Source organism: Euprymna scolopes, chromosome 14 (genome assembly GCF_053919585.1).
Source record: "Euprymna scolopes isolate OS-2025 chromosome 14, ASM5391958v1, whole genome shotgun sequence".
Lineage (NCBI taxonomy): Eukaryota > Metazoa > Mollusca > Cephalopoda > Sepiida > Sepiolidae > Euprymna > Euprymna scolopes.
Window position 1 is genome coordinate 72,957,640 of NC_136495.1, and position 21,298 is coordinate 72,978,937.

The window sequence follows — 21,298 nt, forward strand, 5'->3', positions numbered from 1 at the left end:
TTTTACATTTTTTGTATATTTTACAAAATTCAAGATATAATTTATTGAAATGAAATTATTAAGTTCTTCAACAAAAGAAAATAACATGTTCACAAATAAATGTATGCCTCTTCACTTTGTAGCCGAAAAAAAACGCTATGTTTTTGAGCAAATCTGCTGCCAGAATCCGAGGAAGACATCAGTACTTTAAACTATGACCGAATCATGAAATAACTGGAAAGCGTGTACAGTTCTTTAATCAAAGAAAAATTAGGTGCTTCTATACTTTTACTTCAATATATTTATTGAATAAATAAAATAGTTTCTACACTTTAAAATACTAATGTCTCTCTTGGATTCTGGCAGCAGGTGCGCTGAAAAACATGGCGTCTTTTTTTTCGGCGACAAAGTGTAAAAGCACCAATAAATGTTAGGAGAGGAAATAATTTATTATTAAATAATTTATATAATTCACCTAGATATCATCTAAATATCCTTTTTACAGAGCTAAATTATGAAAATATTGATTTAAATTCCCTCTTAGAAAAAATACACACTAATGATTTTTAATATAAAAAAACGGTTTCATTAATTAAAAAATATTTATTCTCATTTTAAACATTTATATTGAATTTTATTTCATTATAGAAACATTTATTTTTCATATCAAAATCTTTATTTATAATTTTTTTTATTAAGACCAATTAAATTTTCACACAGAATAAACCAAATCACTAGCACTACATTGGAAGATACAAGATATGCTGCAAGAGAACGACAAAGACGAAGGCGTCAGCAGCTACGAACTGAAGAAAGGGATAATATCAGATTGCAAAGGAGAAACATATTGAGACAGCAAATAAATAACATGATTGAAGAAGACAGACAACTTTATCTGCAAAATGAAAGAGCTAGGCAACGGGAACGAAGAAACAATATGAATGAAGCAGAAAGACAAAATATCCCGTATTATTTTGTAGGTGACATGAGTTTGATTTGCTCATTTTGTAGAGCACTTAGATTTCGAGGAGAAGCATTGAATTGTTGTCAAAAAGGAAAAGTTTCTCTTCCTCCCTTACAAGATTATCCTCCTCAAATCCAAAGGTTATTCGAAGGTAATGACCAAGAAGCGTTTAATTTCAGATCTAATATACGCAATTACAACTCATCATTTTCATTTGCATCATTTGGAGCAAATATTGTCCGCCCTCCTGGAAGAGGCCTCTATTTTTTGCGCGTTTTACCAGAACATAACAAATGTATCCAAAGTGTCTTTGAAACCATAGCTACAGTTATGGAGAATAATCCTTATGCCCAAGCTTATAAAAATATGAGGGCCATTGAATTAGAAGAGGAAGCACGTACTATAAGGGAAAATGTAAAGCTAAGGAGAGTTTCGATGCATTTCACCGCTGGTTTAGATACCAAAATATTATACAATCCAATAAACAACGAAATAGGTGTAGTATTTTTTGGTGAGGATGGTGCTCCACCTGGCAACAGAGATATCATTGTTTACCCACATTCTCAACCAAAACACCGAATTTCTTATCTGTCTTGCCACTTGGACCCCATGATATATCCCATATTGTTTCCAAATGGTGAACAAGGCTGGCACATAAACATGCAACATAGGCCAGAACGGCAAACAAGAGTTCGCAATAAAGTGACAATGCAAGAGTATTACAGTTATCGCCTTGCAATTAGAGATTCATTCAGTATTATCCATAGATCTGGTAAACTATTCCAACAATATGTAGTTGATGCATATGTGAAAGTTGAAGGGTGCAGATTGAACTTCATTAAAAGCCATCAAAGTCAACTAAGAGCAGCTCAATATTCTGGTTTAATGAATCATTTAGCAAGGAATGAAGATGGCGATCCTGGTTTACCAGTTATTCTACCATCTTCATTTACAGGAAGTCCTAGGAATCTTCAACAACTGTATCAAGATGCAATGGCAGTTTTCTGTAAATATGGAAAGCCAGACCTATTCCTTACCTATACATGTAATTCAAGATGTCCTTAAATATTAAACAACTTGGGGTCATCAGATTACACAAAATCGACCTGACTTAATATCACGTGTGTATCATGCACATCTAATTGAACTTTTGAAAGACATTAAAGACAGGCATGTATTGGGAACTCCTGTTGCATATGTTTATGTTATTGAATTTCAAAAAAGACTGCTACCACACTGCCACATGATCATAATGCTGCGAGATCAGGATAAGATCAGAACAGTTCAACAAATTGATGCAATTGTGTCAGCAGAAATACCTGGACCTGAAGATCCAGAGCTTCGTGATTTAGTTAAATCTTTAATGCTACATGGTCCATGTGGTGCAGTTAATCCTAATTCTCCTTGTATGAGTAAAGGATTATGCAAAAAAAAAATAAAAATTTCCAAAGGCATTTAGAGAAGAAACAGTAGAAAACATTGATGGATACCCGGCTTACAAGCGTGAAAATAATGGTGACTCAGTTCAAGTCGGTAATTTTACTGTTGATAATAGATACATAGTCCCTTTCAACAAATTTCTTCTGAGAAAATATCGAGCTCATATTAACTTAGAAATCTGCTCTTCAGTCAAGAGTATGAAATACATATTTAAATATGTTTATAAAGGACATGATAGTGCTATGATGGAGGTTAATAACCATGATTCATCTATTAATATCAATCAAGGAGAAACAATGCGATCAGAACAAAGAGATGAAGTCACGCAATATCTATCATGCAGATATGTATCACCTCCAGAAGCAATGTGGCGTCTTTCTGACTATAAAATGCATGGACATTCTCATGTTGTGTACCGTTTAGCTGTACACATGCCTGGCGAGCAACAGATTTATTATCAACATGGACAAGCTGAACAAGCAATTCAACAAGCACAACAATATCACACAAATTTGACTGCTTGGTTTGAACTAAATCAGAATGATATTACTGCTAACCAATATTTTTACTGTGATATTCCACATCATTATGTATTTAACAAAACTACTACAAAATGGACTAAAAGAGAGCGGTCAAGTAATTTAATCACAAGAATGTATTCAGTTTCACCAAACCAAGGTGAAAAGTTTTATTTACGGATTCTGCTTCTTCATGTCTCTGGAGCAAAGTCATTTGAAGATTTGAGAACAGTCCAAGGTCATACATTCCCTACATTTAGAGAAGCTTGCATCAGCCTTAGATTATTGCAAGATGATATTGAATTAGAAAATGCTCTTACTGAAGCTGCTACATTTAGAATGCCACAAAAACTACGTAGCATGTTTGCAATGCTGTGTCTTTATCATCATCCAGTGGATGCCTTTCAACTATTCATTAACCATAAAGAGAGCATGATTGAAGACCTCATTTCTGCTTATGATGAAAGCATATGTGAAAACACTGCACTTCATTTGATAAAAGCAATATTTAATGAGCATGGTTCTTCTTGCCAGACAATGGGTTTACCTGAACCAACAGGTGATCCTCCAATAGATAATATGACTCGAAATATAAACCGGCCTAATGTTGAATTGCTAAACAATGAACAATTAAAGGTCTTTAATACTATCATCAAGGCTGTCATGGCAACTGAAAAAGAAGCCCCACACAACAATTGCTTCTATTTAAATGCCCCAGGCGGAACAGGAAAAACCTTTTTATTCAACATCTTTTATGATTACTTCACCTCCAGCAGTACTGTAACCACCACTGCGGCATGGACTGGCATTGCTGCAATGCTACTAACTTCAGGGAAAACACTCCACAGTATATTCAAACTACCTGTACCTCTGACAGAAACCAGTGTCTGTAACGTTTCTCATTCAGACATACGTAAACGCACCCACACACACACAAGTAAGATGGAGAATAGGTAGAAGATATATATACACACACATACACGCACATACACACATATATGTACACACATATATGTATGTGCACATACACTCACAAACATCAACATACTATGTAGGCACATACACATACACACACACATGCACACACACAGACATATGCAGGGGCTCACACATACGCGTATATCCATATCCACACGAACACATTTACCCACTCATACATGTGCACACATATGTATATATATATATACACACACACATACATACGGATGTGTATACACTCATCCACCCATATATATATATGGGCACATGCACTCACAATCACACACACACATACATATTCATACATTCCACCTTATGTATATATTGGTTGAAGTTTCCTTTCCAATCCAAGCACATATGCATACATGGATTCGGTCACCGAAACATAAGTGCACGTATACATACAAACAAGATGTAGCATAGATAACAGATGATATATACATATACACACACGCATACACAATCATATGTGAACACCCACGCACACACACATATATACACGCACACACGCGCGCACATACACATACATACGTTTAATTTCTAGTTGTTTGTTTAGTTAAGAGAAATGGTAATGTACTGGGTATGGGCGCGCGCACCCGCGAAAGTGTGCGTGTGCCTTATTGTGCTTTTTTTTTGTTTCGTGTGTGAGGGTGCACACCTACCTAAGCATGCATGCGTGTAAGTGTATTTTGTGTTTTGCCTATTTATGTGTATAATTGTGGAGAGATGTTTAAGGCGGAGTTAAACTTTGCTATGAAATTTTTTTCTTGTGTTAGCAAGTAGAAGTAGTTGTCAGTTTGGAAGATGGGCATTATCTCGAATCTGCCTCCACTGCATGTGTGTATATGTTGTGATACATGTAGGTGTCTATTTTCCGCGATTTTGATGTTGGATCGGTGTAGGGCTACTCTATTACTAAGGTTTTTTGTAGCGCCTATGTAGGATTTATCGCATGCTGGACATTTTATTACATAGATCACGTTTTTTGAGGTGCAATCTAGGTTTTTTTTAATTTTGAATGTTTGTATGGGGTTCGTAAATGTGTATGTGTTTCCCTCTAATATTATGTTGCAGACTCCACATCGTTGTTTGTTGCATTTTGTGACTCCTTTTGTTGCGTCTTGATTGAGTTTGGATGAGGTAAGAATGCGTTTTAGGTTTTTGGGTTGGCGTTTGCTTTTTATTATTTTTGTTGTTTTAAGGAAATTGTTTAGTTTGCTGTTTTGGTTAAGTAAGTGTTCGTTCCCGCCTGACCTCCATAGAACGGAAATATGTCACAAAGTTTAACAAGGTTTTTTAATCCACAGAATATTGTGATAAGTGTTTCAGTGTGAACAGGTATAGTATAATAAATTATGGGTTTTTTATTTTCATCATATTTTGCTTTGGTTTTGATACCCCCAAATTCGAAGCTATCTCTTTACAACCCTTCCTTTTCATAACCTATCATACTTTAATAAATCAGAGTCCATTTCCCGTAGGCTGTTTTTGAACTTAGTCAACGACGTGTACTTTTGCTAGTATGGAGATTATGAATTAAATTATGTAAAATTACAAAATTTATTATTTGACAAGGAATATAAAAAATTAAAATCTTAAAGATTGTCTTATAAATATTGATACTAATATTTATATCGATTTTAGGTTTACAGTATTATTCAATCTGTAATCTGACATCATTTCAGAATTTTATTTAATATATATATATATGTGTGTGTGGGGGGTGCCTGCTTGTAAATATATATATATATATATATATATATATATATATATATATATATATATATATATATATATTGCAATTTCACCCCAAACAAGGGACGTTGCCACTTTGCTGTAGAGGGCTACTATCAGGGACATAAGCTACAGGGGTACTATGTGGGGAGTTTGATAGCAAGATGTTGTTCACGTTACGCATGAACTTCTACATGTCAGTACAGTTGGGGAAGCAGGAACTCGGAAGGGAATTCCAAAGTTCAGCACTTTTGGGGAAGAAACTACTGGTGTAGAAGGCTCTATTACATCTAGCGATCTCAACTGTGAAGGGGTGGGATTTTGCTGCTTGTTGGGGGTACTTACGTCGAGGGGACACAAGTGCTTGCAGTTTGTCAGTGCATTCACCATTGAAATACTTGTAGAACAGGCAGAGGGATGCTACATTACATGGGACAGAGGCTGAAACTTAGATGACAGTTCAGGTTGGCGGTTCTCTTTTGAACCTTGTCTAGGAGCGAGAGACTAGTAGCAGATGCACCAGCCCAAATATGGCAACAATACTCCATACATGGGCGAAAGGTGGCTTTATTGAGGTACAGGATACTTTCGGACGTTAGTAGCTTTCTAGCACGGTAGAGAGAACCTATTTTTTTCGCAGCGTTTCTGACAATGCTCTCAATGTAATTTTTCCAACTCATGTTTCCTGTGAACATTTGGCCGAGGAGTTTAAAAGATGTACTTTCAGATAAAGAGTCTTTGGCTATTGCTATTGGTGGTAGAGAAGGTTTCTTGTAGTTATTGAAGGAAACAAGTTTAGTCCTAGCAGCATTGAATGTGATCATCCATTTTTGTCCCCATTCCACTACAGATCGGAGGTCATCCTCTAGTGTTTTTGCTATTTCTCTACATATGTGTTCTTTTGTTTTTCTGTCGTGTCGGTTATAGAGTGGTGTCATCAGCATATATACCCATCTGACAGACAATTTTGTCAGGGAGGTAATTTCTGAATATCAGGAATAATAGAGGTCCAAGGATAGACCCCTGGGGCACTCCCGCATTTATATCATATTGTTTGGATGTACGACCATCGATGACAACCTGGGTTTTTCTCTTATCTAAGAAGGATTTAAAGATTCTTCCAAATGATAATGTGCGATCTGATTTTTCTGAGAAGACCTTCATGCCATACCCTGTCAAAAGCCTTAGATATATCTAGAGCTATCGCTCTACCCTCCCCTGCTTTGTCAAGTGAATGATATATACACTTAGAGATTACAGTTGGGATGTCTGCCGTGGAACGGGCTTGCCTAAACCCGTATTGTTGGTCGGTCAGAAGTTTAGAATCTGTAATGTGATGGACTAGAGCTTGGTTAATAATGGGCTCAAATATTTTGTCGAAAAGTGGGAGGAGGCTAATTTACTGGGTCAGTTTTTTCACCATAATTCTTTAAAAGTGGTACCACAGAAGCGGTTTTCCAGCAGGCACGAAAGCAAGATTCCTTAAGGCATTTGTTGTTGTAAAGTTTGGAGAGAGCCGGCGCTACTTCGGCGGAGCATTTTTTTAATAGCACAGCCGGGATGAGATCAGGTCCACATGCTTTTGAAGTGTCAAGATTTTTTATGATAGCATGCACCTGAGATGGGGTGATTTCCAGATAGTCTAGTGTGGCATCTGTCCGCAAAGGAAAGTCAGGGAGGGGTGGTTTGCAGGATCCACTGTGAAGTTGAAGGCGAACCGACTGGCAAGCATGTTAGCCTTCCCGGTTGCTGAGCTGGATAGTTGGGGAATTTTGGGTTGCCCATTATTTACTACACTGTTGTAGATTTTTCAGAAGTCACAGATTCCTAGTTTCTGTTCTTCGATGCGTTTTTTGGTGGTTTCAGTAAATCCTCTCTTAGCTGTCGCTATTTCTTTCTTGCAGTTATTTCTGGCTTCTATATACTTCTGTCTGTTTGAACTGGACTCATGTCGGTTAAATCTACGGTACGAATGCTGCCTTTGCACGATGGCAGCTGCACAAGTAGAAGTAAACCATTGGGGAGAGTGGGGCTTGCTATAAAACTTCCGTGTGGGAACATGTGCTTCAATTGCCGTTTTGAACCACTCAGTGGTCTCATATGCGCACTGTTCAGCAGGAAGTGAGAAGATATTTCGCCATGGAGCGTCTCTGATGAGATCCCTGATGGCTTCCCAGTCAGCCTGTGTATAATATCTCGTTGTTTTGAATAATGGCTCTTCCGTTTTGGCTTTAGAACTTAGTGCGATTTCAACTATTATCACTACATGATCAGCATTTCCAAGTGGGCTGTGGGCATTCATAACGCAATCATCGAGGACTGTGCTCAGAAACAAATCTAAGTGATGCGTGTTGTTCTTGCTGGTCAGGGAAACGGTTTGAAAACGTAACCGTCTGTGATAAGGAATGAGATATAGAGAAGCTATGTGTTGTGCTACCAGCTGCGTCTGTGAAAGTAGAAAATCGAAGCCAGTTGCTGTGGTGGACATTGAAGTCACCAAATACATGCACTTGTGCGCTAGTGTCGAGGGAAAGCGCTGTATCTATGCTGTCAGAGACTTTGTTTATTAAGGTACAGTCCTGGGTCGAGGGAGAGCGGTAGAGAAAATAAAAGTAACTAATGTTATGTTGCATGTTAAGTCTAAAGCACATAAAGGCTTGATCGTCAGATTCTAGTTTTGTTTCTCTAGTCAAGGGGAGGGTGTTTCGAATATAGACTCCAAGTCCGTGCATATGTCTGTCAGAGTCCTTACGGCAGAGCGCAAGATATCCGGGAATATTAAAGTAGTTAGAGGGGATGGAGGAGTGTAGGTTAGTGTCACTTAGTGCTACGATATCCGGGGTGTTTGTTAGGAGAAATGCTTCAATGTCATTTAAATTAGTTCTAAGTCCACGCATGTTCATAAATGCAAGTCTCAAGTGAGGAAGCAATTTTGTTTTGTTTTAGTTTTGTCCTGGTTTTTAGATTGTACTGTCATCATTGTTTTGTTTATTTTAGAGTTTCAGTTTAGGTAGAGGTGCGGGACAAGTGGTTATGTAGATTACTAGACATGCAATATAAGTAGACCATCAGCTGATATATATATATATATATATATATATATATATATATATATGTATATATGTATGTATATATGTATATATATATATATATATGTATATATATGTATATATATACGTATATATATATATATATATATATATATATATATATATAACAGACGATTTGAGCACTATGAAAGTGGTGGCGGGGGTCCATTTAAATAGACATTCCGACGAGTTATTTACGGGCGTCGCCTTCATGGTCGAGTGGGAAAACTACCGACTGTCAACACGACGGTTCTGGGTTCAATCCTTGGCTAGGGAGAGATGCTAGTCTAGCGGCACTGATGAGTTGTGATACTACGAAACAGGACTGTATGTCGATGACTACAAATATATATATATAGGAAACTGTTATATTTCGGCTGGTGCATTTTTGTCCAATTTAAAATTTAAACGTATCTGTAATTTGGATGGCCTTATCAATTCTCCTTCTCTACTCTTTCCCTCCCCCCTTCTCTTTCTCTATCTCTCTTTATCTATCTGTTTATCTCTAAGATAGACAGAGAAACTTAGATATCAAGTTTTCTCAGTTGGTCACTTATTACTTTTCAAAAGGTATCCATTACAATACTGTTTGTTCGTGTTTTCGTATTGCCACATGTTGCAAGATTGACTCTCTTGACTCACTGACTTGAAATACGAGACTTTACCACACTCTCCATATTCTCAAGACCTTTCGCCTACTGATTATCATTTTTTTTTAAAAAGCATTTAAATTCATTTTTAAATGGTTACACGTTTCGGTCCAAAGAAGCGGTGAAATAAACTTTCAAAATCTTTGCTGCATCACAGCCGATAACTTTTTATTAACGAGGAATAAATAATCTTGTAGATCGACGGCAGAGATGCATAACTGTGCAAGGCTCGTATTTTGATTAATTTTACCATTTCTGTTGTTTATTTTTCAAGAATGTTTGTTGCTGAACTCGGCCATTACTTTTGTAACAACTTAATAAACAAACATATTTTATTAAAACCAAATTCGATATTTCGATTCGTAACAGAATCTTTAAGAAACTTAAAATATTTTTTTCTTTCTCTTTTTCTCTTACGTACCATGCTGTTGGTGGTAATTTCAGATTTTTTCGTGAGGGTAATGTTCGGTTTAGTAAAAGGATGCTGGTCTGGCGTGTATGGTTAAATGACCAAAGTCTACTGTGTTAAAAGCACTGTTGAATACAAAAGACAAAAACAACTAGATTTTTATCATTTAACATTACACGCAAGACCAGCGTTCTTCTATTAAACTGGACACTACCGTGGCTACCGATAAAGAAGGCCGATGCATATGACAGCATAACGTCACTTCCTAATTAAGTTGTAGGTATAGATAGCTTCCGGTATTCAACCACGTGCTCATGCTAACAGGCATAAAAGAATATGGCTACCAATATGTGTTACCGTATGTTCTAAAGAAAAAGAACAATTCTCCGTTCGGAAAATAATTATTATAATTGCACATTTGAGATAATTTTAATCAAAATATCGTAAGTGAATTCGTGTTTCAACTTTTATTTTTATTGGAGAAAGTCGAATATTTCATTTTATTTATTTTTTTTTTTTACTGCAAAACAAATATTTTTTTTTACTGCAAAACAAACAATTTTTGGGTTTGTATTACTGTACACATAGATTCAAAAAAGCTGTCAAAAACAAATATATAACAAATAAATGTTATCAAAAGCAAGATATGTTACTTTTCTACCAAATTGGATATATTTTTCGTGTTTTTATTCAATGTAACATGTTTATTCAGCTCGAAAAACATACATTGTTTACCGATGTATTGGAAAATTCAAAATGGCACCTGACTCTCTCTTTAACAGGGTAAGTTCGGGAAAAGGTGTTATAAATAATAAACTAGACAAAATACTATTAAAAACCCACCGAATATATGTCAACCTACGTCACGGTAATATATATTGAGTGAGTTTCTAACAGTATTTTGTCTAGTTTTATATTTATAGCACCTTTTCCCAAACATATAATCTTGTGGAGAAAATCCAGCCTCCCAATAAGGGGGACTCTGGATAGGAACAAAAATAATCTTAGTCATGAAAGATTTTTCCTCCACCGACCGAAGACAGAAAAGGTAAAGTGTAGCATCAAAACAGATACTGCACTGTGATCTTGTTCCGAAGGCCAAAAAATATTTGTGTTTAATGTTTCTTTAATTGTTTGTTCCCTAAATTTATAATTCAGTTTTATCAGTATTAAATTGTATATTGCTTTAAAATTACTTAATTTTACATAGATAATGTTTATATTTTATATTGAATAAAGTTCAGTTTAAGTAGTAATCGAACTGTGTTCCTTTTTCTTTTTAAAAATGTTTTATTGCTCTTTTTCATATGGCCCTCATATAGTACTGACAGTCTGACAAATCTTACCTACATTGCCTGCTGGTATTTTTTAGTTAACAAGCCTTCTTCTTACTCTCGGTGGCCGTGACATTACGCTCATCAAAACATCCGAGACATATCTCTCTCTCTCTCTCTCTCTCTCTCTCTCACTCACTCACACACACACCTTTAAATAAAATACGCGGAAGTTTCTCTAGAGCTCTTTCGGATATCATCTAGTCAGGAGGAAAATCGATAGCGTAACAAAATAATATTATCTCGAAAGTTTAAAGAGTTCTAATGGGGAACTGTTGAATGTGCCAAAAGTACGGGGAAAACTAAAATGAAATTTATTGTCGTTTAAAAACGATTAAGATATTGGCACAACGAAGGGGAAAAAGCGGGAGAAAAGATTCAAAGTTCCCCAAAGAGAAACAATGCGTTCGCTGTTTCTTTTTGCCGGCACAAAGGTTTACGCACCAAATGACTTACAAGCAGATTTTTTATATTTTAAGAAAAGAAAAAGTGAAAACATCTCTTTCTGTAGTGAAGCGAATTGGTCAATGGTTCGAAGTAGAATGCTTGGTAAAAGAGAAATCTGGATCTGGTCTCCCTAAAGCATTCAGTTTGAAGGACGACCACATGCTTAAATTAACTGTTTTGAAGGATTGAAAGAAATTTATGCTGACCATAGCAAAGAATTCAAAACAGGGGCTGGAAATTCTCTTTCTAGATATGCAATATCTAGATGAATGAAAGAAATGGGATTTTCTTCTAAAAGGTGTGCAAAGAAGCCATTTTTATCTAAGAAGAACATCAATGATAGAAAGAGATTTTTCTCGTGTTATGGCAAGGAAGATAAAAACTGGTTCAGGGATGTTTTCTGGTCAGATGAATCAAGATTTTGTCTTGTTCTTGATGCTCCCGATGCTCCCGAATGGGGCAATCGAAGAACTGGAGAAAGATTTTCACCAAGTTGTATAAAAACGACAGTTAAACACGGGAATGGAGAGATAATGGTATGGGGAACTTTTACTGCCGCAGGAGTTGGGGAACTTATTAGATGTAAGAAATCAATCAATGCAAAGGAATACATTCGAATATTAGAAACAGGACTGTTACCAAGTATGCAGGAGCTGGAAATATCTCAGAACATTATTTTCCAACATGATAATGCCCCTGCACACACTGCTAAAGTCACAAAAAAATGGTTTTCTGATAATTCAATTAATGTGATATTTTGGCCAGGTCAAAGCCCCGATTTAAACCCAATCGAGAATATTTGGTCCATAATATCTCGTACATTGGATGGAAGAACTTTTTCAAACAATGACAAACTGTGGGAAGCTGTGCAAAGTGAATGAAATAGCATCTCCTCTTCACAGTGTTCCACTTTGGTTGAGAGCATGTCTAAAAGGATTGATCTTTTAAAGAAATCAAAAGAGAATCCGATTCCATCCTAAGCATTTATTAAAGTAAATGTCTTGTTCTGTGTTATTAGTCTCGTTTAAGTTTCCCTTGTTCAATTGTTCTTTGTCCAATATAGCTTTTAGTGTGATAAAATGTATAAAATTTGTTTGACCCATTTTTTTTTTTTTTTTTTTGCTTACGAGTGTAGAATGGGCGAGACAGAAAGACAGACAATCAAAGGAAGAAACAGATAAAGGAGAGATAAAACAACAGACTTTTTTCTTTTTTTATTTTTATTATTATTTTGCACTGTGGCGAAACGGATAAAGTACCCGGTAACTAAATGCTAAGTTTCACTTTCTTGGAGGTTGAAGGTTCAATCTTCGGAGTGATGACACTAAAAATTCGATTGCGAATTACTTAGGACTTGCCACCCTCATAGTTTAAATGAAGGGTCCCATTAGAAATTTTGTGCAGATTTCTCAGTTTAGCAAAAATATTTTCGCATTCAACAAGATACCCCTGGAGAAAGTTGGAGAGTACATCGACCGAAATGTTGCGCGAATAATATTCAGGACGAAAACAGTAATCCGAAAAATTCAAAATAATGCGAATCATTAATCCTCATCCAAGAAAAATTCAGATACAAAACTTTATTTTATTGTTTTTTTTTTTTTTTAATTTTTATGCAACCTATGACAGAGCGCAGACACAAATGCATACAAAATGCGAAATGACATCAACATAAAGATAAATAAAATGACTATAAAAAAGAACGTGTGTAACATACAGGGGAGCACGTTCGGGAGCACGTCTGAGAGCACGTCTGAGATCACGTTAGATACATGGAAGACGATCGAGAGGACAGGCGTCAGAGGAGACGAGGACGTTCGAGACGTGGGTGACGTCATAGACGTAACAAGAATTCGTGCGTGGCGGGAGAATGAGTAAATAAATGTCATTGTTTCTATTTACTTTGCCCCCCCCCCCACGAGGACAGACTTAGACACCAGGAACGTTGTTTAATGTGAAGAAAAAGAACAAAAATAAAAACTGTCTCAATCATGAACGATTTTTCCTCCGCTAACCGAGAACAAAAGATTGAAGTGTAGCATCAGAACAGATACTACACGTTGATCTTGTCCCGTTATTGTTACAAAAAAAAAAGGAATCGAGTTATCACTTGTCCTATGTTCCTTACAACGTACTTTGCTTCAACATGTTTGGTCTACATGTGTAAACGTGGGTAATGTTACAAACCTAACTAGGCATGTTGCTACCAGAGAGCAAGTGGTTACTGTGATAGGGGCCAAATTTATAAAGAGCAATATAAGTGTGAAATTTGGCAGCAAGATATTTGTCTACATTACATTTAGATTACTGTATGCTGGCACAGTAGGGGAACAGAGAGACAAGCGGCCCAAAGAAAGAAATATTCACATTAGAAACGTTTACGGTATCTAAAGGTCTATACAGTGAAGGTGTGGGATCTTACTGTTAGTCGAGTATGTCGAAGGTATTTTCGTTGGGGCGGTACTTTAACAAAAGCGCTCATGCTGATAGCAGCAGCAGCAGCAGCAGCAGCAGCAGCACATAAAGATATGCAAATGACCGAGTGAACTGTGCGAAGTGACGGCACAGTAGAAATAAAAGGACACACGCATTCGAAGAAGTATTCGGTAAAACAGAGGTGTTCGGAGAAACGGGGTATAAAATCAACAGCAGGTTCTTTGATACAACAGGGGCGTCTATCAAGAAAAAAACTGTAAAAAAAGAAAGAAAGAAAAGGGAATGTTTCTGCTTAGATCATAATTAAACCATGGCATGTCCCCTTTCATTTTAAACTATGATTCAGGCCATTATATTCCGTGAGCCTACTAGTAAAAGATGCACAAGGATGCAAACACCGCGGCGATGTAACAGAGGCTGGAGGTCGGAAAACAGTGCGAAACTATATGTGTATGATGACTTGAGCCGTGTCGTTACATTTCATCCACTCAGACCCGCACGTTATCTGGTCCATTCACAGGAACAAACAAACAAGAAAGGACATAAAAAATTACGATTCAGCATTTTTTTTCCTAGGTGAATATAAAAATCATTTATTCAAGTAATTTCCGACAACGCACTTCACTGTGTTTCAAAATATCACTCACGCGTCAATGTCTGACGAGACGCTTTTTCACGCACATGTATTTGTTATCGCTTGCCTTTCGACCACGCGGCGCATTTTCTCTCACACCGCATTCGAGTTAAAACACGTCCGTTTGCTTCTTTTGCTCGAGCACGTGCTATCCTTTTTTTTTTTTTTTTTTTCTGTTTTTGCTTCTCCTCGTGATGTCAGCGCGGCCACACTCGCTTAATTTTCGTATGGGCTAAGACGGCTGCTGCTGCTCAAATTTTCGCTAGTCAGCTATTATACAGCTGCTGATTTTCTCGCACGCTATGTTACAAATGCAGAAGTGAATTTTGTGCACTAATGAATGCCCTCTCAAGGCACAAAAACCACTAGAGGACAATCGAGCCAATGTCTATCTCTACTTATATATAGAAGGTACTTTCTGTGTGTGTGTGTGTGTGTGTGTGTGTTCGCTCCCAGATGCTTTTGATTATTGATTTTCGATACTTATTGAAGGAATTCTACTACAAACCCTATCTAAGAACATTCCTAGACACATAAAGTATATTTTGTGAAGTTTGAAATACATAGACTCAGTCGTTTCGGACTCCATAGAAAACGAACTCTCACATACAGAGATAAAGTGCCTTATATATATATATATATATATATATATATATATATATATATATATATATATATATATATATATATACTAGTAGAGAGACCCGACGTTGTAAGGGATTGAATAAGGATCAACAAATGTTCCACACTTCCATACATTTATTATCATCGAAAACGGTGAAATCGCCATTTTTTAATCAAATCGATTGATTGCCTGCTCTTCCTAGCCCCCTCCTCTCTCAGTGTGATGCGAGGAAGCTTCACATGCAGTGACTTAGTTTACAATACACTACATTGCACTGTTGAGAATTTACTATTGATTTTATAAAATGATACGTAAATAATGGCTTTACTTAAAGTCTAAAATGCAAAAATCAAGTATCATGGTTCAATAGTGCTCTGAACAGAAACATGCATTTCGAAGGCGCTCCTGTCTTATTAAAAACCCAACCGTTGATTTTATGAAACTATTTTTACATAATAACTTGAAGTAAAGTTAAACATACAAAAGTCTAGTATTATGGTTCAATTATGCTCTAAAATGAAACATTCATTTCGACGCGTCCTTGTCTTACAAAAAGATTCTACACTTGATTTTATAGGCTGGGCTTTCTGCTTGTGTGGTGATATAACAACTTCTCAACCGCACTTGTGATGTTAGGTTGTATAAAAGTGTTAACTTTGGTCAAAATCGGACTTTCTTTTTCAATCATATTTTTTCGATTATCAATTTTCGATATTTATCAGACACTATACAATACGAAACTTACATAAGAATATTCCCACTCACATCAAGTACCTTCATGTGAAATTTCGGAAATAATCGGTCAGTCCTTTCCAAATCTATAGGGAACTCTCTCTCTCGCTCCTTTACACACACACACTCTCTCTCCTCACACACACAAAGTTCTTTTTATATAATAGTAGATAGAACAGAATAGCATATATAGATGAATACATGTGTGTAACATAGCGCGTATAGTTGCATTAAGCAAATACCGAGCCGTGTGTGAAATGACGTCACAGTATGAGAAAGAAAAAGACTATAAAAAGGAGAGAGAGAGAGAGAGAGAGAGAGAGAAAGGGAAGGAGAGAACATTAGAGACATGGGTAACGTCACGGCCGCTACGAGAAGTCACGCTTGGCAGGAGAATGAGGAAATGCATGCTGTTACAAGAAAATGGAGTCGAGTTATTACTTGTTCTATGTTCCTTGCGACGTATTCTGCTACAACGTGCTGGTTCTACGTGTGTAAACGTGTGCAACGTTACATGTGTGTGTGTTGTGTGTCCAAAAATAACTTTTATAAAACGACTTGAAATCAAAATTTCTTTGAAATCAGAGGGATGAAACTTTGAGGAATTTAACGACGCATCTCTGCTTCTGACACACGTCCATAACATAGGTTGCAACAGAGAGATAAAACTGTGGGGTCATGAATGCCTAAGTTCAGTCATCATAACAATGTAATATGCAATCCCCTCTAATCTAAACTGGAATATACAATAGGCGGCCTTTCTTTTGGAACACCCCTCGTAGTTTCTTTGTTGATGACTTAAAATTTGATGTATAGGTTAAAAACCTTTTAATCGCTTTTCATCCAGAAAAAAAAAAACGATTGCTAAGGGGTAAAAATTCGAAAAATTGGTACGTGGGAGGCCACCGGATATTTATCTGATTTAACAGTTTCATGACTGCGCATGCGCGGTCATAAAACTTTCTTACGTTAAATGAGTTGGTTATAAAACGCTCTCTAAAAGGCATACCAAGCTGGTGTAATGTTATTGTAATTGACTTACTGTCTCAGCTGGAGTTTTTTTTTATATACTTACAAGAAGTGACCTGTTTAGAAAAGACATAATATTCGCATGTCGTAGTTTTTTTTTCCGTTTTTTTTTTTTTTTTTTTTTTTACTTCATTTTTTGGTGCACCGACAAAAAGAAGGTGAACCTGTAAATTCACTCTTGTCCGTTCATCCGTTCGTCTGTCCGCACTTTTCTCAATAACTACGCCTGGGAATTTTTTGAAATTTTGCACAAACATTAAACATGATATGAGTAAAAAGATAACAAAACGGATTTCCCGGGAAAACTCCGACTGCTCACCCCTAGGGGTATCTTTCAGCTTAAAATGGCAAAAATTGACACTTTTGTGCTTATTAAAAAAAAAATTGAGACCTTGGATTTTTATAAAACTTTCTGAAAAGTTACAACTGATTTCTATATAATTTTGTCAATACTTTGCGATAACTCTTGGGTGTGCCCCAAGGGCTCTTTTAGGACTAATAAAAACACTTCATTTTTGGGACTATTTTACCATATTCATCCAAAATTTTCTGTGTATGTTTATTTAGCAGTTTTGCATGGTGCTGAACTCAAATTTAAATATGTTACGGCCTTGGGTACTTTTGTGGCTAAATGGGGTGGGGGCAAATGATGGACTTAGTGATTTCTTTTTTTTTTTGCATGGTACAGAAATGAAATTTACATATGTTAAGGCTTAAAACTTCACCGTTTGTTCATTTTCACTAGGATTTGACGTTCCCTGGGGACTTTTGGGTCTAAATGGAAGGGAATTGAACCTTACGTTTACTACCTATGGTATTTGTGTTAATAATAAACTAGATGGACCCGTTAACCGGTAGGAGCATGCGCCACCCTCGTAAAAAGTTTAAGTGCAGCAGTTGTTGATATTGCCCAGCATCCAAACCCCAACCTCCTCATATTAAAAACGATTTATGGGTTAGACACTCCCAACATCCTCATGCTAAGAATAGCTTTTGGAATTGACACCCAAAACCTACCCCATTTTGTGAGGGGCGGTTAGTCAAAGTATCTGTCCAAAATTTAATCTTGATAATCGTTGTTATAATCCCCACGCGCAAATACGATGAACCAAGCTTTTAATTTTGGGTGTGCAGGGTCGGTCGGAAAAATGTAAATGTTGGGTACTTATGTATTTTTGTTACCGTGTTGAAATGATGTTATTATTTTGAAAGCCATTTTGAACATGTTAGCAGAGAGTGTTTTGTAAGTAATCCGTGTTTGTAAGATATCCTTGTTGACCTTTTAGTTACACGGTGTGAGTCGATCAAGAAAAAACTATAAAAAAGATAAGAAAGAAAACGGAACGTCGGCGACTAAACTGCCTGAAAACTTCTATTAAATATTAGTCGTTTTATAACGCAAAAAGGTAACAAATACATATGCAAGCCAAAATCTTTTAGTCTTATATATAAAAAAGGATGCGCATTTTTCCCCTCTGGACGAAACTACCGTATATTGACAACAACAGATAGCATATAAAAATTTAGTACGTTTACACCATTAGCCATTACCTTATTTAAGTATAGAACGCAATTACATACACATTAATACATAATATTAAAACATTACATTCATTCCGATGAGTGCCATGTTCTCTTACGACCCCATTCGTCCATTTAATCTATTTTTTACCTTCTTTGGTCTTCTCAGTCATTAACTGACTACTTATTTCCTACACTATCGCATATTCTTACAAACTTCGATCTACACAAATAATGATTTCTCCCTTCCATAAATCCAGCCTATCCGATTGGCTGAGAATTATACATTCTCTCATTCCCTTATTCCGTTATTCAGCCATTAAACGAACAGTTCGAAACTAAATCACAACGCCATTTCTGTACGTACACAATATTCTTACGTGTTATTTATATAATTCAGTACATTTTCCCGCTGAAAAAGTCTTACATTTTATTTTTTATTTGTGAAAATATTACACTCCAAAACAAAACAAAAAAATAAAAACTAAATTATCTTTTGCCTAACACATAAATTACATTTATCGTTGGATAATTGTGAATCTATTGAAGCGTTTTCTAGCACGATATCGACCGAGATAGATAGATAGAGAGACAGGCAGACAGAGACTTATATATGTTTTAGTTTTCATTCGAACACATTTTTTTAATTTACTTTAGACACACGCAACAATTTAATAAAAAAAACAAAGATATTGTAAACCTTGAATTTAACTTGAAAATACTATTTACAAAAATAGCGTGGTAGATACCACTTTAATTTATATACATTATTAGGGATTTTTTTTATTCTACTATTTTTTAATAAAGTTATATTGATTAATATTCTAAAAACCACCTATTCGCATACAATGATAATGTGTTTTTTTATGTAAACGCAAATAGTTCACAAATAACATAGGTAATCGATAATGATTTTTTTTATTCGAAAAACTACTTATTTGCGGACAATGTAATGCGATCTTGGTTTAAGTGACACTTTGCCTCCCAATTTTTTGTCTGGTATAATTTTAATCACGTGATTACGGTGTAACGACAATAAAAGAAACCATTTAATCAAGTGCTAGTCCACTCCAAATACGAAATGATAAAAAAAAAAAAATTGCAAGAATTTTTTTTTTTTTTCGGTTTTATGTCAGGTTGGGTCTTCTATGTACCATACTAAAAGGTTGACAAGATTTGAGCATGGGAAAGTTTCAAATTTTGAAATTGAATATTTTCGACTTAAGAGTAATTTTCTATTACGTTTCAAATCTCTAACACGGACAGTTTTCATGATAAACTAATAAATCTTGCAATTTTATCCATGTTTTGGGGGTCAGTCTTTCACCTGAAATTGTTGGAGTGATGTTGAATCCCCTCTTATTCCATATTTATGGATGCTCCTACCCACCCGATTCACATGTCATAATATTTCTTTAAAGATGTTTGCACTTCTTCCTCCTCATCTTCATCATCTATAACTGGAGCAATTTTCACATTGTCACAGTTGTCATCTTGGCAGTGTCCACATGCACGTGTACATTCTAGTCCATGCTTTCTGCAGGTACACCTGAGGGTAATGCATCCTTCCAAACACTTGCAATGAATCATCTGAATCAGTTCATCAAGAGCAGGACTTTTGTCTATCATTACTGAAACAAGTTTGTCCCCTACTACTTTCCATCCCCACTCAGATGGTGCCATTTCATAACTACATCTCATCCACTCCATAACCTGAGAGTAGGTCCGCAACGAATGAAATCTACAGGCAAAGGCGATTGAAGGGCGTCGTTCTAGCGAGACGAACCTCTTTGCCCTTGCAACCTTTTTGCAGAGCATATTGTATCGAATCGACGCCAGTGAGTCCTTCGGATCACCATTGAACAGTGAAATCATTGCCATTGATTTCCACCACATCCTGCGTTTGCTTTGGTTGACAGAACGATTTTGAACAATCTTTCCTTGTCTTTTTCCTTTTGATGATTCGTTGTAGCCCTAACTTCTTTCCAATCTCGAACACTCTGGACACCGAATCACATCCTATAAAGGCACGCAGCAATAATAGTTCTTTGCAAACTGCTTCACCAAACACCGGGTTGAGAACCATGATATTATTGTAGTATTCACGACGAATGTCAGAGGTTTTCCCCCTAAATGTCACAATGTTTTTGATGCAATCGGCCGTCAGTTACAAATATAGAATTTCCGTATCGACTTATCAGCTTTTCTTTGAGGTACTGATTTCCGTACACCGTGGATTTACTACCATACAAGTATTCTCCCGTTTTAATGATAAGCTGTTCTTCATCGTTTTGTTAGCCGTTCTTCATCGTTTTCCTCGATGAAAACACAAACGCATTCGAATGCCTCATCCTGGTCGCTGTCCTTTGTTCTTCCACTTTTTCCTCGTTTGGTGGATTCAGCTGACTTGAATTGTCTTAGAATATTCCGCATTGTACAGAAGTTGACGCTACATGACTTATGGTAAACACAGTATGCTGCGTAAAGATCACCATCAAAATATTCGATCCGGCTTTGAACAGCATTGGTCCACTCATATCTGCTCGTTTTGCAATGGACCAATACTGTTTAACAAAGGCATCTGTCTTCACGTGGATAATCTTCTTGTCACTTTTTCGTTTGGAGTCTTTTTTTCCCTCGTAACAGTTCCTCAGAATAAGCAATATGTTCTACTGTCATACAGTCCCAGAGAAAGATGAGCACTCCTTTTCACTGGTCGGGCAGAATTACCCTTGATGGAGGCAATAGCAACGTCCTTTTTGTTGACGTAGTTTACCCG

The 21,298-nt window shown here is 36.4% G+C and overlaps 1 protein-coding gene across 1 annotated transcript; it reads left to right on the forward strand.

The window, feature by feature from the left end:
• Positions 1–2,628: 2,628 nt before the first annotated feature.
• LOC145292755 (uncharacterized) lies at positions 2,629–19,681 on the forward strand. The gene is made up of 2 exons (XM_080138791.1): positions 2,629–3,373; positions 19,656–19,681. Exons 1-2 carry the CDS (start codon positions 2,629–2,631, stop codon positions 19,679–19,681), a joined length of 771 nt encoding a protein of 256 aa, XP_079994917.1.
• Positions 19,682–21,298: the final 1,617 nt, after the last annotated feature.